The sequence below is a fragment of the Salmo trutta genome, chromosome 36, assembly GCF_901001165.1.
Source record: "Salmo trutta chromosome 36, fSalTru1.1, whole genome shotgun sequence".
Lineage (NCBI taxonomy): Eukaryota > Metazoa > Chordata > Actinopteri > Salmoniformes > Salmonidae > Salmo > Salmo trutta.
The window spans coordinates 12,470,478-12,493,424 of NC_042992.1; the positions used below are offsets into that span (position 1 = coordinate 12,470,478).

The 22,947-nt window shown below is 45.2% G+C and overlaps 1 protein-coding gene across 1 annotated transcript in view; it reads left to right on the plus strand.

The window, feature by feature from the left end:
- Positions 1-22,947, plus strand: part of LOC115175398 (adhesion G protein-coupled receptor B2-like) — an 81,585-nt gene that overhangs the window by 52,443 nt on the left and 6,195 nt on the right. Inside the window, exon 13 of the mRNA XM_029734630.1 lies at positions 758-874. Coding sequence (XP_029590490.1) covers positions 758-874 — 117 coding nt within the window. The remainder of the gene's footprint in view (positions 1-757; positions 875-22,947) is intronic.

A 22,947-nucleotide genomic window follows, 5' to 3' on the forward strand; every position in this document is an offset into this window, starting at 1 on the left:
GCGGGAGAAGATGACTATAAAGGAAGTTACTTATGAAGGCAGACTCAGAGACACAGAGAGAGAGAACTGACAGACGGAGAGAAGAGAGTGCAGACTGTGGTAATTGGTGGCAGCGGTCACAGCCGGCCTTGGCCAGAGTGTCTGAGTTTGTGAGTGTCGCTGTCTGGCCCCTGTGTCTCTCTACACCCTCAGAGCGGCTGTGTCGATTAGCCGCCACCGCGCTGCTTAAGCGCTAGCCATTAGCGAAGAGAGCGAGTCGCTGTAACAAGGTCTCTATCCTGTCAGGGACTTCCCCTTCCACTTGCAATAGGATGTAGTTGCTCTTATAGATGCTGGGACTTATAAGGTCAGTTGAGTCTCAGCTAAATGGTGAGGGTTAGGATTTGGGGAGAGTAAGCTGATCCTCCAGCTGTACTTACAGGAAACTTTTATTCAGAGCCACTTCACTGCTGGCTAATTGCTAACTAATGCTAACTTGCTAACTAGCTAACGCTAACATTAACGCAGCCTGTTTCGCTCTCATATCCATTCAGAGCAAACTCATAGACATGTCACATCACAGGCAGCATCAAAGCCTAGTAGAGAACAGAGAGATGTTAGAAAGAAGATGAGAGGACTCAGCTATCTATCCATCTATCCGTCCCCCTCTTCCCCCTCACTGCGGCTGGCATCTCTTTCAGTCCCTCTCAGTCCGTGCCTCTTTAGCTTTTCTTTTCTTATTCTCTTCATTTTTGTTGTACCTTCCTCTCCCTTCCAGAAAGTGATGCACACTCGCAAAAGACACTCTGAGCTGTACCCTGAGCTCAACCACTCCACCACCAAGTTCCACACCATAGACAGGTATAACAGGGACCCCGCCATGTCCACTTTCAAGGTAAGAGCCCGACCCTACAGGGTTAGTGGGAAACGAGGGTTAACTGCCCCACACCTCAACCCCTACACCCCCCCCCCCCCCCACTCCCAACCCACTCACTACTCCCCCCTCACTGAGCTCAGCTCATTACGACCCCTAGTGGTTCAACTGTGAAATGACATTGTTATGAAGAGAATCTAGGACCTTTACAACATGTGTGAGTGTGTTTGTTGGCACCAAGTGTGGTATTTTGTGGTAAGGTTAGTAGTTAGTATACCCCCTACCTGGCAACTAAAGGTAAGGTTAGTAGTTAGTATATCCCCTACCTGGCAACTAAAGGTAAGGTTAGTAGTTAGTAAACCCCCTACCTGGCACCTAAAGGTAAGGTTAGTAGTTAGTAAACCCCCTACCTGGCACCTAAAGGTAAAGTTAGTAGTTAATATACCCCCTACCTGACACCTTTTATACAGGGAACATACCGTACTCAGGGCTGATTATATAGGGAACATCCAAAGAGAGGATTAGATAGGGAACGTACTAAGAGCTGATTAGATAGGGAACACAGCCAGAAGAGGACTGGCCACCCCTCATAGCCTGGTTCCTCTCTAGGTTTCTTCCTAGGTTTTTGCCTTTCTAGGGAGTTTTTCCTAGCCACCGTGTTTCTACACCTGCATTGCTTACTGTTTGGCTGGGTTTCAGTACAGCACTTTGAGATATAAGCTGATGTAAGAAGGGCTTTATAAATACATTTGATTTAGATTTTTTTGATTTAGAGCTGAGTAGAAAGGGAACGTACTAAGAAAGGATTGGATAGGGAACATACCAAGAGCTGATTAGATAGGGATCTCCTAGATAGGGAACATACCAAGAGATGATTAGATAGGGATCTCCTAGATAGCGAACATACCAAGAGCTGATTAGATAGGGAACATACCAAGAGCTGATTAGATAGGGAACATACCAAGAGCTGATTAGATAGGGATCTCCTAGATAGGGAACATACCAAGAGATGATTAGATAGGGATCTCCTAGATAGGGAACATACCAAGAGCTGATTAGATATGGAGCATACTAGATAGGGAACATGCTAAGATCGATGATTAGATGGGAAGATGATTAGATAGGGAACACACTAAGATCTGATTAGATAGGGAACATACTAAGAGAGGACTAGATAGGGAACATACTAGAAAGGGAACATACTAAGATCTGATTAGTTAGGGAACATACTAGACAGGGAACATACTGAGAGAGGACTAGATAGGGAACATACTGATATCTGATTAGATAGGGAACATACTGATATCTGATTAGATAGGGAACATACTGAAATAGGATAATATAGGAACATACTGATAGCTGGTTAGATAGGGAACATACTAAAATAGGATAATATAGGAACATACTGATAGCTGGTTAGATAGGGAACATACTGATAGCTGGTTAGATAGGGAACATACTGATAGCTGGTTAGATAGGGAACATACTGATAGCTGGTTAGATAGGGAACATACTGATAGCTGGTTAGATAGGGAACATACTAAAATAGGATAATATAGGAACAAACTAAGAAAGGAATTTATTTTTAAACATATTAAGAGCTGAATCCACTTGAGATCCACATCTCTATCTCCATCTTTCTGTTCAAATCTATCCATGATAGGAGGAAGTCTGAGTTATCTGCTTGGATCTCAAGTTAGCATTCGACCCACAGTGACCCTCTTGAGTGCTGGCTAAAGTACACGGTGTGACTATAATATCACTGAATAAAATATGAGGATGATGCTTCACTTTGCACTTAATGTTGCATGAACTTCACACTGAACTCTGCATAGAATGTAATTTGGGACAAATCCCAAATGGAACCCTATTCCCTATATATTTGACCAGTGCTCTATGTGCCCTATTCAAACATAGTGCAATACAAAGGGAACGAGGTGCCATTTGGGATGTGACCATGATGTTACTGTGATTAACACAGAATGTAGTGACCGTTGGATCACACATCCGTGCGTGCAACTTCTGTTTTCAAATGCACTTCGATAATATCACTTAAACGTATTATAAACGTGTTTTTTCACCTTTTATCCAGAGCTAACCTCGACTAAACCTATTCATTTATTTTGTTTTAGTGGTTGAACGTTCAAATGCCTTAACTCTTTACCAATCCACTGTTTTATTGTGCTGGAGAGCAACAGAACTACCTCAAAAATGTTTCATAATATTTTTGTTACAATGATAATGAGGGTTAGGGGGATGTGCAATGTCACCTTTTATCAGCCTGTGTGTGTGTGCTTATGTCTACGTGTGTGTGTGTGTGTGTGTGTGTGTGTGTGTGTGTGTGAGTGTGCTTGTCTTTTTGCTGTGCTGTGTGTGTGTGTGTGTTTGAGTGTGCTTGTCTTTGTCTTTGTGTGTGTGTGTGTGTGTGTGTGTGTGTGTGTGTGTGTGTGTGTGTGTGTGTGTGAGTGTGCTTGTCTTTGTGCTGTGCTGTGTGTGTGTGTGTGTGTGTGTGAGTGTGCTTGTCTTTGTCTTTGTGTGTGTGTGTGTGTGTGTGTGTGTGTGTGTGTGTGTGTGTGTGTGTGAGTGTGCTTGTCTTTGTCTTTGTGTGTGTGTGTGTGTGTGTGTGTGTGTGTGTGTGTGTGTGTGTGTGTGTGTGTGTGTGTGTGTGTGTGTGGGTGGGTGTGTGTGTGTGTGAGTGTGCTTGTCTTTGTGCTGTGCTGTGTGTGTGTGTGTGTGTGTGTGTTTGAGTGTGCTTGTCTTTGTCTTTGTCTTTGTGTGTGTGTGTGTGTGTGTGTGTGTGTGTGTGTGTGTGTGTGTGTGTGTGTGTGTGTGAGTGTGCTTGTCTTTGTGCTGTGCTGTGTGTGTGTGTGTGTGTGTGTGTGTGTGAGTGTGTGTGTGTGTGTGTGTTTGAGTGTGCTTGTCTTTGTCTTTGTGTGTGTGTGTGTGTGTGTGTGTGTGTGTGTGTGTGTGTGTGTGTGTGTGTGTGTGTGTGTGTGTGTGTGTGTGTGTGTGTGTGTGTGTGAGACAGGGCGGTCTGCGTATCGTTAATGTGCTATTAGCCCACACTAAGCAGTCCCTGCTCTACACTGACCTTCAGAGAGCCTATTTCATTAAGATTTCAACAACACACACACACACCTCATCTCCTGGAGCTGCACTATGGGGCCGGTACTTCAAGCCGTGATGAGTTATTCAGCCATGATAGGGCATCTGCTGCTTCACATCTCATTTACACTGAGAGCAGAGGGCACACACACATACACTAATAACACACACACACCCTGACACTTCCCAGGCAATAGCAGCAGCCTCTGTCTTTGATTCTCATTTCCTGGACGTCTTGATTAAATGATCACCGCCTAGCTCTCTCTCCAGTTATTATAGCATATAGGACCAGTCCCAGAATACTGAGCCAAGCATATGTTTGCCAGTGTATTAGTCATTTGTAACGATTCTGTTTAGTACGATTCTAATCAAAGTATGTTGAGGCACTCTGACGTATAAACGCACACAAGTATATACTGTATATTAGTTTACACCGTTTTCATATTAGACAATACACTTACATTACCCAACAAAATTGACAGAAGATCTATAATTTCTGTAATATCTATCCAATGTGTAATCAAATGTGTGATCAATGAAGACTTCCTCTACAATCATTCATGCAGAAAAAACATAGGTGTACTGTCTGTATTCAAATGTAAGAAATTAAATGAAACACATGAAATGAATGAAATGAAACACAACGTTTAGCACAAATTCATTTGCATCAAGCCTGTCTTGAGCATTTGGCCATGCATTCTCATTCACGTCACAGTGAATGTCCTCATTGTTCATGTAGAAAAAACCTTTTGGCATGGTGAATCCAAGCTTGACATTGGTCTGCATTGATGTCGTCGCATGCCTCATCCATGGTCAGAAGGAGGGTGTCACGCTCATAGGGATGGCGATCGTACACCTTCCACCTCCATGATGAAAACAAATCTCCAATAGGTAAGGAGAGTATGGGGGCAGGTATAAGGTCACAAATCAGGGATGGGCCCAGAACCCTGCCTGAACCACCTCTGCAGGGTGGAACCTGACATTGTTCCACACAATGACATTAACCCTTCACCTTGACATGTCTGCTCAATTTCACTTAGAAATACGATGAGGCGTTGTAGGATCCAAGTAATGGCCTACGTCCTACCACACCATCTTCAGAGATAGCTGCGCGCAGAGAGACGTTGTCCAGGCAATTGGACGGTCACCCGTTGACCGATGAGGTTCCACCCACGGCGCCAAGTTTTGGCCAGGTTGAAGCTCGCTTCATCAACAAAGATATACTCATGATGTTTCATAGCAGCATCAAGCAACATCACCCTCTAAAAATATATTTTGGTTAGTTATTTTTGCAGTATAGTTCCAATATGATATTGTGAAGTAGCATGTGCATTAATAGTAACAGTAATACAGTATATACAGTAGTGCTGTAACTGAACATACTCAGCCTGCAATTGTTTCACCCGGTCGTTGTTTCTCTCAAAAGGCACCAGGTAAATGTGTTTCATAGATATCTGGTGCTTCTTCAAAAGTTGGGCGATTGTTGGCAGGCTGATGGATTCCACGTTGGCAAAGGTGTCATCGTTCTCCTCAATGGCCTGCTTTATTTCATAGAGCCATATGTCATTCCTGGCCCTCACCATTTCCACCACTCCCCACTCCTGCTGATCGGTCAGTACACAGCCACCACCATGGGGTCTTCTGTCAATTCTGAGGGTATACAGGGTATACTGTCAATAGATCATGCTTTGTTTTGTGAATTAACATGCATTACAATATTCATTTTCTGTACAATATTTATATCATGCAGATATCATGCAGACTTACTGGTTTTCTTGGTGAAATCTTCTCATGATCGAATTGACAGTTGATCTTTCAGATTGTGGTAAACTAATCTGGCAGCCTCTGCAATGCTAAGGCCTCTGTTTATCACATGGTCACCGATGATGGCCCGGACTTCATTAGAACCAACAGTTCCCTGCCGCCTGCCTCCCTCTCTCTGATGCCCACCTCTTTGTCGTGGTCCATGCCCACCTCTTTGTCAGGGTCCATGCCCACCTCTTTGTCAGGGTCCATGCCCACCTCTTTGTCAGGGTCCATGCCCACCTCTTTGTCAGGGTCCATGCCCACCTCTTTGTCAGGGTCCATGCCCACCTCTTTGTCAGGGTCCATGCCCACCTCTTTGTCAGGGTCCATGCCCACCTCTTTGTCCGGGTCCATGCCCACCTCTTTGTCAGGGTCCATGCCCACCTCTTTGTCAGGGTCCATGCCCACCTCTTTGTCAGGGTCCATGCCCACCTCTTTGTCCGGGTCCATGCCCACCTCTTTGTCGGGGTCCATGCCCACCTCTTTGTCAGGGTCCATGCCCACCTCTTTGTCGTGGTCCATGCCCACCTCTTTGTCCGGGTCCATGCCCACCTCTTTGTCAGGGTCCATGCCCACCTCTTTGTCGGGGTCCATGCCCACCTCTTTGTCGTGGTCCATGCCCACCTCTTTGTCGGGGTCCATGCCCACCTCTCTGAGGGGCCCCGTGTCCATGAGCTCTTTGATTTCTTCCTCTCCCTTGCTGTCTATCTGCTCCATGTTGAGTGTGTTCAAACTTCCCCTTCTATATGGTGATCAATTGTGGTTACCACTATTTGAAATCCATTAGCAATAACCAGTAGTCAATATGTATGGTTATCTTGTATCATACATGTCATTTAGATGTTTATAATTTACAGTAGTCATTATGTATGGTTATCATGTATCATACATGTCATTTAGATGTTTATAATTTACAGTAGTCATTATGTATGGTTATCTTGTATCATACATGTCATTTAGATGTTTATAATTTACAGTAGTCATTATGTATGGTTATCTTGTATCATACATGTCATTTAGATGTTTATAATTTACAGTAGTCATTATGTATGGTTATCTTGTATCATACATGTCATTTAGATGTTTATAATTTACAGTAGTCATTATGTATGGTTTTCATGTACCATACATGTCATTTAGATGTTTATAATTTACAGTAGTCATTATGTATGGTTATCATGTACCATACATGTCATTTAGATGTTTATAATTTACAGTAGTCATTATGTATGGTTATCTTGTATCATACATGTCATTTAGATGTTTATAATTTACAGTAGTCATTATGTATGGTTATCATGTACCATACATGTCATTTAGATGTTTATAATTTACAGTAGTCATTATGTATGGTTATCTTGTACCATACATGTCATTTAGATGTTTATAATTTACAGTAGTCATTATGTATGGTTATCATGTACCATACATGTCATTTAGATGTTTATAATTTACAGTAGTCATTATGTATGGTTATCTTGTACCATACATGTCATTTAGATGTTTATAATTTACAGTAGTCATTATGTATGGTTACCTTGTACCATACATGTCATTTAGATGTTTATAATTTACAAACACACATTTTATTTATGAAGTTCTCTAAATCAATATATAGTAGACAAACCAGTTTAAAACCTATAAGTTTACCAAACGGTTTAGTGAGTAAATATTAAGCGCAGTTGGAATACACTAAGTGATGGTCAAATGAGAAGAGAATCGTATGAAAAGCATTGTGAACCTTGCATTGTGAAAGGCAGTTATTTTATATGAAAGGTATTTGTAGATGAAACACTGATTAGGCTTGCTGAAAAAGTTACTGTGTGATTTTGTGTGTTGTACTTAGTCAATAGAAAATGTCCTTGAAGTAAACATTTTTTTAAAAACTGGTATGTTTTGAGTTTTGTGCTAAAAGTTGTGAAATTTGACCAAGTATTTGTGAAAATACTACCAAAGCGATATATAAAAAAAAACTGCAAAGACACAGTTACGAAAAGCATGCTGTGGCACACACACACACACACACACACACACACACACACACACACACACACACACAGAGAGACAGACTAAGATATATGCATTTGATAAAGAACAGTGGGAGTGGTGGATGTGTTTCACTGTACTGCTCCATTAGCATATAGTAAGTAGACAGTGCACTTAAGAAGTGAATAATTGCCCTGATCTGGTATTAAAGTCAGCCCTTTGACAGGCCAGTGTGACTCCTGCATCCGTAGCTGTCAACACAACGTTTCTTAACCCACCCAGACACTCAGGCTTACTGTAGAGCAATTATGGTGATGAACTGTGTGTGTGTGTGTGTGTGCATGCGTGCGTGCGTGTGTGTGTGTGTTTGCGTGCGTGCGTGTGTGTGTGTGTTTGTTTGCGTGTGTGTGTTTGCGTGCATGTGTGTGTGTGTGTGTGTGTGTGTGTGTGTGTGTGTGTGTGTGTGTGTGTGTGTGTGTGTGTGTGTGTGTGTGTGTGTGTGTGCGTGTGTGCGTGTGTGTGTGAAGACCCGGGTGTGCATGTGCAAGTTTGTGTATTTGTCTGAATTGTGAAAGATCTGTGTGTGTGTGTGTGTGTGTGTTTGGGCTTGTCCTTCTACTCAATAGTTGAATGGAGTTTATTAGTCTGTAATTACAGCTCTGGTAAAGACATACATGTCTTATAATCAGTGTAATATCTGCTTGTCTTAGCCCTGTGACAGCTGGTGACTCTTTCAACCGTTCCCATATCCACTCTCTAAACTCACTCCAAACTTGAACATGGGGTAGTCTCCTTTAGCAGGACACATATAATTACATCACATTATCCTGTCATGAAGGGAATTTAGTGTGTGTACTGTGCACTAGAGGATTAAAGTATCGTTAACCATATTAAAACACAATGCTTAGTACATAACCAGAGATCGGTTGAAAGTTGTGTGTTGAAACTCACTTGTTTTAAAGGGGAGAGTAGAGACATATTTTCCTATATATATCTGTAAGTGACTTGAGGAAATACAGTTGGAAACCAGTTTTCCGTTGGAAAGGAAAAAGGGTTCATTTGGTTTGAATAAAGACACAGTAAAAAGCTGAAACTTTGAAAACCCTTTGAGTGAATCTCTTGAAAGAAACAATTATATAACAAATAGTTTAACAAACCCCCAGTATAACAATCAGTTTCTTTACAGGCTACCACAATAATCACATCTACCTCAACTACTAACCACGATAACACCCAATTGCCATGAAACAGCCTCTATCCCCTACAAAGTGCCAAACACCCTCTATATCCCGTAACACCTAATCCCTGACCCCTGACCCTTAACCTCTGCACTAACCACAGAGGCCTGTGTTCATCCTCACAGGTGCTGCCTCCCCCGCCTCCGAGGCAAACTGAGCCGTCGTTAGCAGGCAGAATGTCCATGGTTTACAAAGAGAGTCAACGTAAGCATGCTAAACAACACACAAACAGTAAAGCCCTTTAACCTCTAACCTTTCAATGACCCCTTTAGTAGAACCTCTCCTCAGCTTTAGCCCTCCCCATAGTGCCATTACTGTGTTTGAGGTCCCTAAAGATGAGTTATTGCCCCCTATTGGTGTGGTGGTGTTGTTGACATTAGTATGGTTACAACCTTTCTACTGTTCTTCTGTTGTTGTCCAGGGTAAATGGTGTTGTCCAGGGTAAATGGTGTTGTCCAGGGTGAATGGTGTTGTCCAGGGTACATGGTGTTGTCCAGGGTGATTGATGTTGTCCAGGGTGAATGGTGTTGTCCAGGGTGATTGATGTTGTCCAGGGTGAATGGTGTTGTCCAGGGTGAATGGTGTTGTCCAGGGTAAATGGTGTTGTCCAGGGTGAATGGTGTTGTCCAGGGTGAATGGTGTTGTCCAGGGTGAATGGTGTTGTCCAGGGTAAATGGTGTTGTCCAGGGTGAATGGTGTTGTCCATGGTAAATGGTGTTGTCCAGGGTAAATGGTGTTGTCCAGGGTGAATGGTGTTGTCCAGGGTAAATGGTGTTGTCCAGGGTGAATGGTGTTGTCCAGGGTAAATGGTGTTGTCCAGGGTAAATGGTGTTGTCCAGGGTGAATGATGTTGTCCAGGGTGAATGATGTTGTCCAGGGTAAATGATGTTGTCCAGGGTAAATGGTGTTGTCCAGGGTAAATGGTGTTGTTCAGGGTGAATGGTGTTGTCCAGGGTGAATGATGTTGTCCAGGGTAAATGATGTTGTCCAGGGTAAATGGTGTTGTCCAGGGTGAATGGTGTTGCCCAGGGTGATTGATGTTGTCCAGGGTGAATGGTGTTGTCCAGGGTGAATGTTGTTGTCCAGGGCGAATGGTGTTGTCCAGGGTGATTGATGTTGTCCAGGGTGAATGGTGTTGTCCAGGGTGATTGCTGTTGTCCAGGGTGATTGATGTTGTCCAGGGTGAATGGTGTTGTCCAGGGTGATTGATGTTGTCCAGGGTGAATGGTGTTGTCCAGGGTGAATGGTGTTGTCCAGGGTGAATGGTGTTGTCCAGGGCGAATGGTGTTGTCCAGGGAGAATGGTGTTGTCCAGGGAGAATGGTGTTGTCCTGGATCCCCTATTGCACCCTATTCTCTTTAATAGTGCACAACTTTTGATCACTATATAGCGAACAGGGTGGCATTTAGGACACAGACCAGTCCAAATGAACTCCTAACCTCTATACCTGGTGGAGAAAAATTAGATAGGTGGATGCAAGATGGTGGAAACATATCCTAGCCTTCAGGAAGATTTAGCATTTGCTGTATGATGTACACTCATCTAATCTAATTATTCAGATCTAGGAGAAGTGCACGGATAAGGGTTTAGGGTTGATTTTGGACTGGGTATCAATCTGCCACGCTAGATGGGAGATAACGTCGGCCATTTTGACGTGAACCTATACAGGTGTTGTACCTGTTTCTGTGACCCTACCTAAATAAGACCCAAACCCATTTAAATGAAAGTGATGAATCCATCAATAATAAGTCAATGAAACAATCAAACAGGTTTATTGTTGCGAGGCAGGTAGCCTAGCGGCAAAGAGCATTGGGCCAGTAACTGAAAGGTCGCTGGTTTGAATCCCCGTGCCAACTAGTTGAAACATCTGCCTGTGCCCTTGAGCAAGGCACTTAATCCTGTAAATTGTTTTGGATAAGAGCGTCTGTTAAATGAGTAAAATGTTTATAATCCCCCCCATAAACTGTTTTCTCCAGTCTATAAACTAGCAGAGATAAAGCCAGGCACTGAAACAGACCTGGCACCATGTGGTCTGTATGGGCAGGGAAGGCCTGTCATTGGTCAACTGTAAGAAAGCAAATGCGTGTGAGGAGATAATGAATGTGGGTGTCAGAAGAGAATTGCCCATTGTGGAAAGGTGAGGTCTGCCAATAGGCTGGCCACTGAACAGACACACACACACACACACACACACACACACACACACACACACACACACACACACACACACACACACACACACACACACACACACACACACACACACACACACACACACACACACACTCGCTAAACAAACACATACACTCCGACAAACCCTCTCACAAATTCCACATGAACAAGCAAACACACACACACACTCCTATTCTGTTTCCCCATCATATCCAATATTGAGGCTGATGAGAGCGGTGGGCTTGTCAGTGGTCTCGAGCATTACCAGACATCTACCTACTCAGATACAATCCATCTCTCACAATCCCCTAATTTCTCTCTCTCTTTCTCTCTCTCTCTTTTTCTCTGTCTTGTGCTACGGCTAGTGCCGTCTGAAAAACAGTTCATCTCTAAGTGATGACAGAGCTGCTAGCCGGATAGCTATTCGCTGCGGCGGGGCTCATATGGCTGCAAATGGATGGAGTCCCCTGTTCAATCTAGCCTCGGTAATGGAGACACTACAAACGAACCCTGCGGGTCCCTTGGCTAGTGCAGGATAGAAGAGAGAGAGGGAGGTGCGAGAAAGGGGTAGACTGCCTGCTGAAATATGTATTAGCCGTAGCATCTGCGCTGATGTTTAGGTTCAGAATGGCTGCACACCGTTTCAGTCTCCGTCTCCATCACTTTATGCTACATACTGTATGTCTCTTACTCTCTTTCACTCTCCTCTATTCTCTCTCTCTCTCTCTGTCCCTACCTCTATCCTGTCTCCCTCCCTCTGTCGCTGTCTCTCTGTCCCTACCTCTACCCTGTCTCCCTCCCTCTGTCGCTCTCGCTCTCTCTCTCTCTCTGTCCCTACCTCTATCCTGTCTCTCTCTCTCTCTGTCCCTACCTCTATCCTGTCTCTCTCTCTCTGTCCCTACCTCTATCCTGTCTCTCTCTCTCTGTCCCTACCTCTATCCTGTCTCTCTCTCTCTGTCCCCACCTCTATCCTGTCTCTCTCTCTCTGTCCCTACCTCTATCCTGTCTCTCTCTCTCTGTCCCTACCTCTATCCTGTCTCTCTCTCTCTGTCCCCACCTCTATCCTGTCTCTCTCTCTCTGTCCCCACCTCTATCCTGTCTCTCTCTCTCTGTCCCTACCTCTATCCTGTCTCTCTCTCTCTGTCCCCACCTCTATCCTGTCTCTCTCTCTGTCCCTACCTCTATCCTGTCTCTCTCTCTCTGTCCCTACCTCTATCCTGTCTCTCTCTCTCTGTCCCTACCTCTATCCTGTCTCTCTCTCTCTGTCCCCACCTCTATCCTATCTCTCTCTCTCTGTCCCTACCTCTATCCTGTCTCTCTCTCTGTCCCTACCTCTATCCTGTCTCTCTCTCTCTGTCCCTACCTCTATCCTGTCTCTCTCTCTCTGTCCCCACCTCTATCCTGTCTCTCTCTCTCTGTCCCTACCTCTATCCTGTCTCTCTCTCTGTCCCTACCTCTATCCTGTCTCTCTCTCTCTCTGTCCCTACCTTTATCCTGTCTCTCTCTCTCTGTCCCCACCTCTATCCTGTCTCTCTCTCTCTCTGTCACTGTCTCTCTGTCCCTACCTCTATCTTGTCTCTCTCTCTCTGTCCCCACCTCTATCCTGTCTCTCTCTCTCTCTGTCCCTACCTCTATCCTGTCTCTCTCTCTCTCTCTCTCTGTCCCTACCTGTATCTTGTCTCTCTCTCTCTGTCCCCACCTCTATCCTGTCTCTCTCTCTCTCTGTCCCTACCTCTATCTTGTCTCTCTCTCTCTGTCCCTACCTCTATCCTGTCTCTCTCTCTCTGTCCCTACCTCTATCCTGTCTCTCTATCTCTCTGTCCCCACCTCTATCCTGTCTCTCTCTCTGTCCCTACCTCTATCCTGTCTCTCTCTCTCTGTCCCTACCTCTATCCTGTCTCTCTATCTCTCTGTCCCCACCTCTATCCTGTCTCTCTCTCTCTGTCCCCACCTCTATTCTTTCTCTCTATCTCTCTGTCGCTGTCTCTCTGTCCCTACCTCTATCCTGTCTCTCTCTCTCTGTCCCTACCTCTATCCTGTCTCTCTCTCTGTCGCTCTCTATCTCTCTGTCCCTACCTCTATCCTGTCTCTCTCTCTCTGTCCCTACCTCTATCCTGTCTCTCTCTCTCTGTCCCTACCTCTATCCTGTCTCTCTATCTCTCTGTCGCTGTCTCTCTTTCCCTACCTCTATCCTGTCTCTCTCTCTCTGTCCCTACCTCTATCCTGTCTCTCTATCTCTCTGTCGCTGTCTCTCTGTCCCTACCTCTATCCTCTCTCTCTCTCTCTCTCTCTCTCTCTCTGTCCCTACCTCTCTCTCTCTCTCTCTCTCTCTGTCCCTACCTCTATCCTCTCTCTCTCTCTCTCTCTCTCTCTGTCCCTACCTCTATCCTGTCTCTCTCTCTCTCTCTCTGTCCCTACCTCTCTCTCTCTCTCTCTCTCTCTCTCTCTCTCTCTCTCTCTCTCTCTCTCTCTCTCTCTCTCTCTCTCTCTGTCCCTACCTCTATCCTGTCTCTCTCTCTGTCGCTCTCTCTCCCTACCTCTATCCTGTCTCTCTCTATCTCTCTCCCTACCTCTATCCTGTCTCTCTCTCTCCCTACCTCTATCCTCTCTCTCTCTCTCTCTGTCGCTCTCTCTCTCTCCCTACCTCTATCCTCTCTCTCTCTCTCTGTCGCTCTCTCTCCCTACCTCTATCCTGTCTCTCTCTATCTCTCTGTCCCTACCTCTGTCTTGTCTCTCTCTATCTCTATCTCTTGCTCTTTCTCTTTCTCTCTCTCTCTCTCGCTGTCGTTCTGTCTCTGTCCCTACTCACTCTCTCTCTCTGTCTACCTCTCTTTCTCCCCATCTCTCTCTCTGTTACACAGGGTTCAAAAGGTGAATGCAGTCACCAGCCAAGCGGTGACAGATGCACTCTAAGTTTGTGTGTGTATTTGTTGTGTGTGTGTGTGTTTGTGTGTGTGTGTGTGTGTGTGTGTGTGTGTGTGTGTGTGTGTGTGTGTGTGTGTGTGTGTGTGTGTGTGTGTGTGTGTGTGTGTGTGTGTGTGTGTGTGCCTGTGTGTGTGCCTGCGTGTATGTGTGTGTGTTTTTGTGTGAGTGTATGTGTGTGTATGTGTACAGTATGTGTGTGTGGGTGTGCTCAGTCGTACGGTACGACAGCCAAGCTGATGCATATTTCATCTCTCAAATGGGCTGTGTTTCTTCCTCTCCCTCTGATTTGCTGTGAGGGAAATGAAGCGTGTTCTGGTCTCTCCAGACAGACAGATGATGTTTCAGAGTTGTGTAGAGCTCAGTGAGGCAGAGAGGAAATAAGTACTTCTTCTTGATTGTGTTTTTATCCATGGTGATTTGAAATGGATGCATTTACTCTCTGCAGTGATGTTGATAAGGCATGTATATGTGTTTTGATTATAAGAACAAATTAATCAATTAAACAATCGATTTATCAATGAATCAATCTGTCAACTGTAGGTCAGATCCATGTTACCATGTTACAGACATGTATAGCATGGAGTGAGGTTTGGTTCCAGTGCTTTTCCACTGTTTATCTATTTATGACTGTGTTATTCAAATAGAATACAAATTGTCACATGTGCCAAATTCAACAGGTGTAGACCTTACCATGAAATGCTTACTTACAAGCCCTTAACTAACATTGCAGTTTTAAAAAATGAGAGTTAAGAAAATATTTACTAAATAAACTAAAGTAAAAAAAATGACAATAAAATAACAATAATGAGGCTATATACAGGGGGTACCGGTACCGAGTCAATGTGTGGGGGTACAGGCTAGTTGAGGTAATTTGTACTGTACATGTAGGTAGGGGTAAAGGGACTATACATAGATAATAAACAGCGAGTAGCAGCAGTGTAAAACAAAGGGTGGGGAGTCAATGCAAATAGTCCGGGTGGCCATTTGATTAATTGTTCAGCAGTCTTATGGCTTGGGGGTAGAAGATGTTAAGGAGCCTTTTGGACCTAGACTTGGCGTTCCGGTACTGCTTGCCGTGTGGTAGCAGAGAGAACAGTCTATGACTTGGGTGACTGGAGTCTTTGGGCCTTCCTTTAACACCACCTAGTATATAAGTCCTGGATGGCAGGAAGCTTGGCCCCAGTTATGTACTGGGCTGTACACACTACCATCTGTAGCACCTTGCGGTTGGATACCGAGCAGTTGCCGTACCAGGCGATGATGCAACCGGTCAGGATGCTCTCAATGGTGCAGCTGTAGAATTTTCTGAGGATCTGAGGACCCATGCCAAATCTTGTCAGTCTCTTGAGGGGGAAATGGCGTTGTCGTGCCCTCTTCACGAGTTTGGACCATGATAGTTTGCTGGTGATGTGGACACAAAGGAACTTGAAACTCTCGACCCGCTCCACTACAGCCCCATCGATGTTAATGGGGGCCTTTTCGGCCCTCCTTTCCTGTGTCCACGATCATCGCCTTTGTATTCTCACATTGAGGGAGAGGTTGTTGTCCTGGAACCACACTGCCAGGTCTCTGACCTCCTCCCTATAGGCTGTCTCATCGTTTTCTGTGATCCGGACTACCACTGTTGTGTCATCAGCAAACTTGATGATGGTGTTGGAGTTGTACTTGGCCACACAGTCGTGGGTGAACAGGGAATACAGGAGGGGACTGAGCACTCACCCCTGAGGGGCCCCCGTGTTGAAGATCAACGTGGCAGATGTGTTGTTGCCGACCCTCACCACCTGGGGGCAGCCTGTCAGGAAGTCCAGGATCCAATTGCAGAGGGAGGTGTTTAGTCCCAGAGTCCTTAGCTTAGTGATGAGCTTTGTGGGCACTATGATGTTGAACGCTGAGCTGTAGTCAATGAACAGCATTCTCACATAGGTGTTCCTTTTGTCCAGGTGGGAAAGGGCAGTGTGGAATGCGATTGAGATTGCGTCATCTGTGGATCTGGTTGGCGGTATGCGAATTGGAGTGGGTCTAGGGTTTCCAGGATGATGGTTTTGATGTGAGTCATGACCAGCCTTTCAGAGCACTTCATGACTACAGACGTGAGTGCTACTGGGCGGTAGTCATTTAGGCAGGTTACCTTAGTGTTCTTGGGTACAGGGACCCGAGTGGTCTGCTTGAAACAGGTGGTATTACAGACTCGCTCAGGTAGAGGTTGAAACATGTAGGTATTACAGACTCGCTCAGGGAGAGGTTGAAACATGTAGGTATTACAGACTCGCTCAGGTAGAGGTTGAAACATGTAGGTATTATAGACTCGCTCAGGGAGAGGTTGAAACATGTAGGTATTACAGACTCGCTCAGGTAGAGGTTGAAACATGTAGGTATTACAGACTCGCTCAGGTAGAGGTTGAAACATGTAGGTATTACAGACTCGCTCAGGGAGAGGTTGAAACATGTAGGTATTATAGACTCGCTCAGGGAGAGGTTGAAACATGTAGGTATTACAGACTCGCTCAGGTAGAGGTTGAAACATGTAGGTATTACAGACTCGCTCAGGGAGAGGTTGAAACATGTAGGTATTACAGACTCGCTCAGGGAGAGGTTGAAACATGTAGGTATTACAGACTCGCTCAGGTAGAGGTTGAAACATGTAGGTATTACAGACTCGCTCAGGTAGAGGTTGAAACATGTAGGTATTATAGACTCGCTCAGGGAGAGGTTGAAACATGTAGGTATTACAGACTCGCTCAGGGAGAGGTTGAAACATGTAGGTATTACAGACTCGCTCAGGGAGAGGTTGAAACGTAGGTATTACAGACTCGCTCAGGGAGAGGTTGAAACATGTAGGTATTACAGACTCGCTCAGGTAGAGGTTGAAACATGTAGGTATTACAGACTCGCTCAGGTAGAGGTTGAAACATGTAGGTATTACAGACTCGCTCAGGTAGAGGTTGAAACATGTAGGTATTACAGACTCGCTCAGGTAGAGGTTGAAACATGTAGGTATTACAGACTCGCTCAGGGAGAGGTTGAAACATGTAGGTATTACAGACTCGCTCAGGTAGAGGTTGAAACATGTAGGTATTACAGACTCGCTCAGGGAGAGGTTGAAACATGTAGGTATTACAGACTCGCTCAGGGAGAGGTTGAAACATGTAGGTATTACAGACTCGCTCAGGGAGAGGTTGAAACATGTAGGTATTACAGACTCGCTCAGGGAGAGGTTGAAACGTAGGTATTACAGACTCGCTCAGGGAGAGGTTGAAACATGTAGGTATTACAGACTCGCTCAGGGAGAGGTTGAAACATGTAGGTATTACAGACTCGCTCAGGTAGAGGTTGAAACATGTAGGTATTACAGACTCGCTCAGGTAGAGGTTGAAACATGTAGGTATTACAGACTCGCTCAGAGTGGTTGAAACATGTCAGTGAAGACACTTGCCAGTTAGTCCGCGCATGCTCCAAGTACACGTCCTGGTAATCCATCTGTCCCTGCGGCTTTGTGAATGTTGACCTGTTTAAAATGCTATTGAAATGCTAGCGCTGCCGCAAAGGGAAATTGTGCCAATCATAGTCACAATGCTGTGACGGTGACTCAGGTTAAGCTGAGGTGTCTAATTTTCAATGACAAGGATCTCGGGGCAATTTGACTGTACTCCTGAACCCTTAGGTCCTTAACGAAATGTTGTGGCATAGAGCTAAAGGGATCTAACGTATCTCAATATCTCTTTCTCTCTTTTTTGTCCTCTTCAACCTTCCTTCCATCTCATTCTCTTTTCCATTTGTCCTCATGGCCTGACATTTCTCCCTTCCCTAATTTCCTTGTTTGTTTCACTCTAAACTCAGCCCACAATTGAGGCATTCATTTAATAATTATTTCCTCTCATTAGCGTTTTTTAAAATTATTTTCATGAACCCTTCCTCTGCGCCCAGTATAAACTCATCCTCTGTTTTCTCCCTTCCACACAAATTGGCCATAAATATCCAAGGGCTGGTGCAGTGTAGTGTAGCGTAGCCTAGCAGAGCGCGCTAGCTCTCCCTGGCTCTATCAATGAGGAGATGAAGCTAACACTAGCTCATAAATATCCAAGGGCTGGTGCAGTGTAGTGTAGCGTAGCCTAGCAGAGCGCGCTAGCTCTCCCTGGCTCTATCAATGAGGAGATGAAGCTAACACTTGCTCCGATGCGCACTAAGGGGCACGATGCTAATGTGACTCATTGAGTGTCCTTGGGACAATTAGGAGGTGAGGAAGAAAAGGGCAGAGTCACTCGTTGGAACTGTTTATGGACGAGAAACTAGAACGTAACCCTGCATAGGACTGCAGCAGTTGTCTGATCTCTCATTTGTTAGCAATCCGTAGCCTTTAATAGATTGTATATGTGATGCATTCACTGCTTAAGTCCCTTTGAAGACCCCTATTACTGAAACACAAAGCTGGGTTATTATTCCACTTCAGGGTTAGTTGTACTCCGATGTAGTTTGGCCGGTCAGTGACTGTTTCTGAGCTTGTGTAGAAGGGCCTTGGTGCAGAATAATGATTAAATGATTGGTTGTGGTAATGGTAAGATATCTCTAAAAGAGTTAATCTAACGTTGACATGCTCGGTCTTAAAATGGAAATGGCTTTGCAGGCCTACAGGCAGGAGGGATTTGTAATGAGATTTGAAAGAGAAAATGTAGGCATGACACTCAGAGAGGAAGAGGTTGAGAGAGAGAGAGAGAGAGAGAGAGAGAGAGAGAGAGAGAGATTGTAACTTGACTATAACTTCATTGTATCTTGTGAGTGACCACCTGATCCCTGGTAGCTTCTGGTTGGTTTAGAGACCCAAAGCCCACTGTTGCCTCATCAGAACCAAGAACAATTCTACTTCCTTTATAAATGACCTGTTCCTCTGGTACCCACTGACCTTTGGCCTGGCCTTCACATGCTTGGCCTCGCTTGCTGTCCGATGATCTGTTTTATAGAATCATATATCAGTCTTCTACTTCATATATGTATTTATTTATGAATTCATCATTTTAATTTGATGTCTGTGAGTAACTGACTAGCTGTCTGTTGCTGGATGGTACATTGTTAATTCATTGCCTCTTTTTGTTTGCTTTTGTTTTGTTTGTTTTGTATGTTGTCTGGGTTGGGCTTCACCATGCTTGGTGCTTCATGTTTCTCTGTCTTAGTTTGACTATAGCCAGGCAGCAAGCAGAACCGAGGCCAGAAAACAGCAGAAAGGTAAACCCCTCTTACCCCCCTTCATCGCCCTTTAGTTGGTGCTCCTTCCAGGGGTACACTGCTGGGGGTCTGGCTGTGTGTTCTCTCCATTCCATGCCATAGTAGAGTTCTCCAGAGACAGATAGATAGATGACCATAGAGCTGTAGATCTACTAGTGTGTGACTGTGTTTAGAACAGTGATTCGTTGTATATGTACTGATAACCCCCGTCTCCTTTCCACCTGAACACTGTGTGGTTGCGGGATGCTTGTAGGACTCTCTGATGCTTGTAAGTCTCTCTGACCACTTCCTTTGTATCTTTTCTTCTCTTCGTGAACTTTGATGTCACTTCCTGCTTGGATGACGGTGGAGTTGGGGATGGTTGGTTTCCCTTGTGTTGTTTTCCTCATTGGATGTTGTTAGACCAATGATATATAGAAGCAGGATGACAGAAAGAGAGAAGCTGATGAGAGAGCGAGATGACAGAAAGAGAGAAGCTGATGAGAGAGCGAGATGACAGAAAGAGAGAAGCTGATGAGAGAGATGACAGAAAGAGAGAAGCTGATGAGAGAGCAAGATGACAGAAAGAGAGAAGCTGATGAGAGAGCGAGATGACAGAAAGAGAGAAGCTGATGGGAGAGCGAGATGACAGATAGAGAGAAGCTGATGAGAGAGATGACAGAAAGAGAGAAGCTGATGAGAGGGAGAGATGAGAGAACGAGAGAAGCTGATGAGAGTGAGAGAGAGATGACAGAAAGAAAGGAGCTGGTGAGAGAGATGACAGAAAGAGATGCTGATGAGAGAGAGATGACAGAAAGAGAGAAGCTGATGAGAGAGATAGATGACAGAAAGAGAAGCTGATGAGATGGAGAGAGGGAGAGGGGACAGAAAGAAAGGAGCTGATGAGCAGGGAGAGAAAGATGACAGAAAGAGAGGAGCTGATGAGAGGGAGAGAAAGATGACAGAAAGAGAGAAACTGATGAGAGGGAGAGAGAGATGACAGATGACAGAAAGAGAGACGCTGATGAGTGAGAGATGACAGAAGGAGAGAAGCTGATGAGAGGGAGAGAGATGACTGGAAGAGAGAAGCTGATGATAGGGAGAGAGAGAGATGACAGAAAGAGAGAAGCTGATGAGAGGGAGAGAGAGAGATGACAGAAAGAGAGACGCTGATGAGAGAGAGATGACAGAAAGAGAGGAGCTGATGAGAGGGAGAGAAAGATGACAGAAAGAGAGAAACTGATGAGAGGGAGAGAGAGATGACAGAAAGAGAGAAGCTGATGAGCGGGAGAGAGATGACTGGAAGAGAGAAGCTGATGATAGGGAGAGAGAGAGATGACAGAAAGAGAGAAGCTGATGAGAGGGAGAGAGAGATGACAGAAAGAGAGAAGCTGATGAGCGGGAGAGAGAAATGACACAAAGAGAGAAGCTGATGATAGGGAGAGAGAGAAAGAGATGACAGAAAGTCAGAACGAGAGAGAGAGAGAGAGAGATGATAAAATGGCACAGAGAGAAAGCAAGAGCAAAAGATACAGCGAAAGTAGAGATAGAGGTAAGTGACAGATGGACTAATAGAGGGAAGGACAGGGGGATACAGGAGGGGAGATTTGAAGACGTTCTCCGAGCCCTCCCTTTCTCCCTCTCTCTCTGCCATGTCATTCTTCTTCTCCCTTTGACCTCTCTCTCCCTCTCTCCATTGCCAGTGATCAGAACTACCATGCTTCTTCATTCTTATGATTAGATTAGCAAAGGCATAGTTTTTACATATTTCCAACTGTGTGTATGTTTCCTGCAGTGTGTGTCTGTTGTGTTTCACTGTGCAGTGTGTGTCTGTGTTGTTTCACTGTGCAGTGTGTTTGTCTGTGGTGTTTCACTGTGCAGTGTTTGTCTGTGGTGTTTCACTGTGCAGTGTGTGTCTGTGTTGTTTCACTGTGCAGTGTGTATGTCTGTGGTGTTTCACTGTGCAGTGTTTGTCTGTGGTGTTTCACAGTGCAGTGTGTATGTCTGTGGTGTTTCACTGTGCAGTGTTTGTCTGTGGTGTTTCACAGTGCAGTGTGTATGTCTGTGGTGTTTCACTGTGCAGTGTTTGTCTGTGGTGTTTCACAGTGCATTGTGTATGTCTGTGGTGTTTCACTGTGCAGTGTGTATGTCTGTGGTGTTTCACAGTGCAGTGTGTATGTCTGTGGTGTTTCACTGTGCAGTGTGAATGTCTGTGATGTTTCACTGTACAGTTTGTATGTCTGTGGTCTTTCACTGTGCAGTGTGTGCGAGTGGGGGTGTCTTTTTATATGATGTGCCATGAGAGAATGGGAGAGGATGAGTGTGAGGGAGAGGATGAGTGTGAGGGAGAGGATGAGTGTGAGGGAGAGGATGAGTGTGAGAGGGAGAGTGTGAGAGGGAGAGGATGAGTGTGAGAGGGAGAGGATGAATGTGAGAGGATGAATGTGAGAGGGAGAGGATGAATGTCAGAGGATGAGTGTTAGAGGATGAGTGTGAGGGAGAGGATGAATGTGAGAGGATGTGAGAGGGAGAGGATGAGTGTAAGAGGATGAGTGTGAGAGGGAGAGGATGAATGTGAGGGAGAGGATGAATGTGAGAGGATGAGTGTGAGAGGGAGAGTGTGAGAGGGATAATGACAGAAAGGGGAGGATGTAAAGCTAAGACGGAGAACAACAGAAGGGGGAGGATGTAAAGCTGAGAGGGAGAACAACAGAAAGGGGGAGGATGTAAAGCTGAGAGGGAGAACAACAGAAAGGTGGAGGATGTAAAGCTGAGACGGAGAACAACAGAAGGGGGAGGATGTAAAGCTGAGAGGGAGAACAACAGAAGGGGGAGGATGTAAAGCTGAGAGGGAGAACAACAGAAGGGGGAGGATGTAAAGCTGAGAGGGAGAACAACAGAAAGGGGGAGGATGTAAAGCTGAGAGGGAGAACAACAGAAGGGGGAGGATGTAAAGCTGAGAGGGAGAACAACAGAAAAGTGGAGGATGTAAAGCTGAGAGGGAGAACAACAGAAAGGGGGAGGATGTAAAGCTGAGAGGGAGAACAACAGAAAGGGGGAGGATGTAAAGCTGAGAGGGAGAACAACAGAAAAGTGGAGGATGTAAAGCTGAGAGGGAGAACAACAGAAAGGGGGAGGATGTAAAGCTGAGAGGGAGAACAACAGAAGGGGGAGGATGTAAAGCTGCGAGGGAGAACAACAGAAGGGGGAGGATGTAAAGCTGAGAGGGAGAACAACAGAAGGGGGAGGATGTAAAGCTGCGAGGGAGAACAACAGAAGGGGGAGGATGTAAAGCTGAGAGGGAGAACAACAGAAGGGGGAGGATGTAAAGCTGAGAGGGAGAACAACAGAAGGGGGAGGATGTAAAGCTGAGAGGGAGAACAACAGAAAGGTGGAGGATGTAAAGCTGAGAGGGAGAACAACAGAAAGGGGGAGGATGTAAAGCTGAGAGGGAGAACAACAGAAGGGGAGAGGATGTAAAGCTGAGAGGGAGAACAACAGAAAGGGGGAGGATGTAAAGCTGAGAGGGAGAACAACAGAAGGGGAGGATGTAAAGCTGAGAGGGAGAACAACAGAAAGGGGAGGATGTAAAGCTGAGAGGGAGAACAACAGAAAGGGGGAGGATGTAAAGCTGAGAGGGAGAACAACAGAAAGGGGGAGGATGTA